At 46.2% G+C, this 5,952-nt stretch overlaps 1 protein-coding gene across 1 annotated transcript in view; it reads right to left on the bottom strand.

Moving 5' to 3' along the window:
• Positions 1-779: 779 nt before the first annotated feature.
• Positions 780-5,952, bottom strand: part of Efhd1 (EF-hand domain family, member D1) — an 80,963-nt gene continuing 75,790 nt past the window's right edge. Inside the window, exon 7 of the mRNA XM_013022320.1 lies at positions 780-1,880. Coding sequence (XP_012877774.1) covers positions 1,746-1,880 — 135 coding nt within the window. The 3' untranslated portion in view covers positions 780-1,745. The remainder of the gene's footprint in view (positions 1,881-5,952) is intronic.

The following is a 5,952-nucleotide window of genomic DNA, read 5'->3' as shown; positions in this document are numbered from 1 at the left end:
ATACCTGTAATCTCAGCACTCAGGGAGCAGAGGCACAAGGGAGTCAAAGCCAGCCAAGGAAAGGGGAAGGAGGAAGAAGAGGGAGGAAGCAGGCAGACAGACAGGCAACGGGTCTTTGGTATGTACAGAAATAAAATGATTCTGGGGAGAAAATTGTTCTTACTGGAGGCCCTTACATGGGTCTCCCAAACATCCTGGGATTATATGTGTAGACAGAGGCACTGGCCCTCACCTAGGTTTAAGGTGTCTAGATATAAAAGAAATTAACTTTCTTGGAGGGTGAGGGTGGAAACAGAGTCTTGCTATATAGCTCAAGCTGGCCTCGAACTCTCAGTCCTTGTACCTCAGCAGCTTCCCAAACGCTGGGATTATGGACATGAGCTACCTGCAATAGCAGGTTGCTGATGGCTCATGCCTGCAATCCTGGCTACTCAGGAGGTTGCGATCTGAAGATCTCAGTTCAAAGCCAGCCCAGGCAGGAAAGCCTTTGGGACTCTTATCTCCAATTAACCCCCAGAAAGCCAGAAGTGGAGCTGTGGCTGAAAAGTGATAGAGCCCTAGCCTTGAACAAAAAAGCTCAGGGACAGTGGCCCTGAACTCAAGCCACAGAGCTGACAAAAAAAGAAAAGAAACTCCAGATGTAACCAGTAATTAAGAGCATCTCACTGTGAACACCAGAAGGAGAGCAGGCTCCAGTTCCTATTCCTACCTGTGGCTTTGACGCCCAGGGCCTCGCTCCACTCTCTCCCAATTCAAAGATGACCAGAGGCACACAGAGGTGGATGGCCAAGTTCATTTGCACAGTTTATTGAAAACCAAACAGGTTAAGGTAGAAAGACAGATGATTTCTTTATTGTAAATACAGCGGTTACAAAAGAGAAGTAACAAATCTGGTATTAGAAATTTCTTTTAAAAAAAAATCACTCAACAAACTCCAAGTATGTCTGAGCAATCCCAAGAACTTACAACACGCCAACCTGTGGGTGGGAATGGCCTTGCCTCACCGCCTGGAGCAGATGCTGGGGACAGGCGGGGGGGTCCGCATGGCCATCACTTGGGACGTCACCTGGGAACACCAAGGGCCCAGGGGATATTTGTATAGGACCAGAGTTAACATGAACCTTTCTGCTTCGGTCTCTTACTTCTCATGATTCATTGTTACAGTTCTGTAGCGCAGTATTTAGGAATGGAAGACAAGTGCTGAATGGGAAGACATGGAGGAGAGGGAAGGAGAGATGACAGGACTGAGGGGCACTTCCTCCACCTAATGGAGTTGGGGATGGGTCATGCCCCGCCCCCCACGCCTCCCACCAGCATCACAGAAGACAGAACCGAAGCAGCTGGCAGACTGACCAAAAAGAGAACAAAAGGAGAAGCACAGAGACAGCCCAAGGAAAGGGCACCATGTGCGCTGAGGACCACGAAAGAAAGAAAATCTGTACAAATGAACCCAACAGATTACTGGTTGACCAGAAACCACGAAAGGGTTGAGGGAAAAAAAGTGTAGGTGGCCAAGAAAAGGCAGGTCCTGGCTAGAGAGCAGGACAGAGGAGTAAGCCTTTGAAAGGAAGGGCCAAGGCACTGGGAAACTTCAATGTAGCCTCTGGCCACCCCTGAGAAGCTAAGGAGGAAGATCTAGGGGTCCTTGGAGTAGGGGAGGAGGCATAAGAGGGGGGACTGGCAGGGGTCCTCTTTCCCTGGGAGACTGCAGGGCACAGCGTGGTTATCGGTCAAGGTTGGTAGCATTATGTGCTGAAGGCAGCCTTGAGCTCCTTGAAGGCCGCTCGGCGTAGCCGCCTCTCCTCCTCCTCCCGCTTCCGTTCTTCTTGCTCAGCTTTTAACTCTGCTTCAAATTTACTGGAGGATGACAAGGCCTGGGCCTGCAGAGAAACAGCAAACACAGATGGATAGATGAGTAGGAGGGGGAGATGGAAATCCTCACCCACTCAGGCCTTGGACAGGTGGAGCTGGTCCTGCCCAGGGCATAAGCCTGGCACCGCTGTTTCCTTTAAACTTACAAGCTGAACGCAAGTTAGTGGCACAAACACTGTTGCTGGTTTACACAAGCGCTCTGTGGGTGTGTGTGCGTGTGCACACACACGCATGCTTGTGTTGCTATACTGGCACTAGCATTCAGGCTCTGGGTGCAGTCCCTAAGTTAATTCACTTAAGGTTAGAGCTCTAGCACTTAAGCCACAGTTCCACTTCCAGCTCCTTTTTTTGGGGGGGGGGCTGGTTAACTGAAGATAAGAGTTTCAGGGATTTCCCTGCCCTGCCTGGGTTTGAATTGAAATTCTCAGTCTCAGTAGTAGTTAAGATTACAAGGGTGAGCTGCTGGTGCCTGGCCATGCCATAAAATTTCTAAACAGCACATTGAGTTTTTAATAAAAGCTGTTAAACTGCTCTCAAAAGTAGCTGTTCCTCTGCCTCCATCTTGGATTGGAAGTACTCATTTCCCCCTAATTCAGCCAAAGCTTATCATTAACAGTCTTACTTTTTGCCAATCTGATAGGGAAAAAAAAAGTTGGCATCTCCTCATACTTCCTCTTTGGGGAACTGCCCATGTGTACCATTTCCTCACTTACCTATTCAGCTGGTTTTTCTTTAAAACTTGTATTCGCCACATAATTTTGATTTTAGTCCCTTGTTACGTTTGCTTTAACTTTACGGCATCTTAAATTGACTTAAAATTTTAATGTAACCAAACCTATCAACTATTTTCTTTTTGTCTTTTTTTTTTTTTTTTTTTTCTGAACTCTGGGCCTGGGCGCTGTCCCTCAGCTCTTCACCTCAAGGCTAGCGCTCTACCACTTGAGCCACAGCGCCACTTCCGGCTTTTTTTTTCTGCTTATGTGGTGCTGAGGAATCGAACCCAGGGCCTCATGCATGTAAGGCAACCACTCTACCACTGAGCCACCTTCCCAGCTCCCAGTGTCTGGATTTCTAATCATTTCTTCAGGATAACAAAATGGTCACTATAAACCATTAAGTGTTAGAGTTATTTGCTCTCAATTGTGACCGAATGTCATTATTATACCTTGAACCATAAAAGATACTTTGACATCCTAATCCTAGGTATATTAGAATATGATCTTATTTGGAGGTAGACCTTCAAAGGGTAATTAAGACAAAATGGGGGCAGGTGTGCAGCTGGGGCACACCTATAATCTAGTTACTTGGGAGGGAGAGTCCCCAGTATTTCAGTTCCAGGCCAGCTTAGGCAAAAAATTACAAGAGACTGCACCTCAACCAATAGCTGGACACAGTGGCACATGACCATCATCCCCAGAGACACTGAGAAGCTAAAGTAGGAGGACCAAAACCCAGGTCAGCCTGGCATAAAGCCAGTAAGACCTTACTTTGGATTCTGGGCACCGGTTTCTCATGGCTGTAAACCTAGCTACTCAGGAGGCTGAGCCCTGAGGCTCATAGTTCAAAGCCAGCCCAGGCAGAAAAATTCCCACGAGATTCTTATTTCCAGTTAACCACCAGAAAACTAGGTACTGTAGAGTGGTAGAGTGCTAACCTTGAGCAAAAGAACTCAGGAATAGCATGTAGGCCCTGAGTTCAAGCCTCAAGAACAACAACAACAAAAGACCTTACCTTGGAAAAGGGCTGGAAGTGTGGCTCAAGTGGAAGAGCACCTTTTTACCAAAGCAAAGGCTCTGTGCTTAGTCTCCAGTATCACTAACACACACACACACACACACACACAAAACAAGGTCATATGAGTTTCATATTCTACTTTTACAAAGGGTTCCCTCATGCTGTTCAACTGTTTTTTCTCATCCTTTTTTGTTTTGTTTTCCTTATGGACATAGATATCCCTCTCATTTGTATTGGTTTTATGGTGATGATGATGGGGTTAGCAGTTGCCATCATCACAAAACTCTTTATTTATAGTTCTAAAAATGTTATAGTACAAAAACATAAAAAGGCTCCAGACTTTATATGTGGTTCCTGCCTCTAATCCTAGTTACTCGGGAATCTAAAATGAAAAGGTTCTAGGTTCTATGCCAGTTCACATAAAAAGTTTGCAAGACCCCCTTGTCAACAGAAAAAGCTGGGTATATTAACACCTACCATCCCAGCTACAAATTGAAAACATAAAATAGGAGGATTGTGGTCCAAACTGGCCTGGGCTAAAAGCAAGAACCTATCTCAAAAATAACCAGAGCATAGCCGGGCATAGTTGGCTCACACCTGTAATCCTACCTACTCAGGAGGCTGAGATCTGAGAATAGCGGTTCAAAGCCAGCCCAGGCAGGAAAGTCCATAAGACTATTATCTCCAATAAATCACTCAGAAAACTGGAAGTGGCACTGTGGCTCAAGTGGCTCAGCTGAAGAGCTGAGGGACAGCATTCAAGCCCTGAGTTCAAGCCCCATGACCGGGTAAAAAAATAATAACCATAGCACAAAAAAGGGCTGAGGGCCTGTCTCAAGTAGCAGAGGACCTGCTTAGCAAGCATGAAGCTCTAAGTTCAATCCCAGTATCACCAAAAATAAATATGAAAAAAATAAAATAACAGCCATACAAGAAACCCAGGGGTTTCTTCCCCTCCATTTCTTGTTGTATTCATTCATTCTCTTCATCCTGGTAATTACTGAGTGCTAGGGATATCAAGGCCATCCCCAAAGCTACCCGGATACTGCTGGAATGAAGCGTACAGTGTTCTTGAGCAGACACAGGTGCCCCTTCCCCCCAAAAAATATGCAAAAGGAAGCAGGTGAGCTGTTGTTCATCGGCCCTGCTCCCCCCAACCTTCCCCAAAGAAGCAATATGTCCTGGAGGTCTCCCCACTTGCTTTTGATGACTTTTCTATCAGCCCCATTTATGTGGCGATGCCATAATCTACTTCACCTGTTCCTTGCTAATGGAAGAAATACCATGTTTTTCATATTACAACCAACACTGTCATAAAAATCCCTTTAAATATATCCTTCTTCATTTTTATATTTTTACCTATAGGATAAATTCCAAGGTCACAGTTCATGAGTAAAGCCAGGCATGATGGCTCATGCCTATAATTCCAGCATTTGAACGGTTAAAGGGAAGGGAATCTTGAGTTGGAAGCTAACCTGGGCTACATATTGAGACCCTATCTCCAACAAAGCAAAACAAAACGCAAAACAAAGAAAAGCAAAAACATCAGATTTGTGCAGAGGACAACTGCCCTGCCTGTGTGTGTTTGGGGGACAATGAGAATCCTAAGCAGAATAGAAGCTGCTTCTCTTTCTAGAAGACAAAACGCCCAAACCCTCCCTCATCTTCCACCCATGGTCATGTGACTGGGCTCGGCCTTCAATGCTAGATCTGTAGTAAATGACCCGGAGAAGAGGGCAACAGAGAGCTCAGGGTTGAGGATGGTACCTCTACCCTGGCTGCTTCCCAGGGCCTGCTCTTGGCTGCTATCCCAGCTGTTGGCCTTCTGCCTGTTTCCTTAGCCTGACTCCCACCCACCTCTGCGCAGCCACCAGTGATGCTGGGAGCTCCTTCCATGTCTTTTCAATCAGCCTGGCTTTGATTCTGCTACTTCCACTTCAGATCCTGATTCTGTGTGTGTGTGTGTGTGTGTGTGTGTGTGTACATGCATGCAAGTACTGGGCCTTAAACTCAGGGCCTTGAGTTCTGAGCTTTTTCAATCAAGAATGGTGCTCTACCACTTGAGCCACATGTTCACTTCTAGCTTTTTGAGTGATTAATTGAAGAGTCTGGGGGGGGGGCGCGGGAGGGAAGAATGGGAAGGGATGGGAAGGGGAAACAAAGGAGGCTACAATGCTTGATAAGAAATGTACTCATTATCTTGCCCATGTAATTTTAACCCCTCTGTACAGTATTTTCACAATTAAAAAAAAAAAAAAAGAGTAGCCGGGCGCTGGTGGCTCACGCCTGTAATCCTAGCTACTCAGGAGGCTGAGATCTGAGGATCGCGGTTCAAAGCCAGCCCGG

Source organism: Dipodomys ordii, unplaced genomic scaffold (genome assembly GCF_000151885.1).
Source record: "Dipodomys ordii isolate 6190 unplaced genomic scaffold, Dord_2.0 Scaffold1, whole genome shotgun sequence".
Lineage (NCBI taxonomy): Eukaryota > Metazoa > Chordata > Mammalia > Rodentia > Heteromyidae > Dipodomys > Dipodomys ordii.
This window is presented reverse-complemented; position numbering and strand designations above follow the sequence as displayed.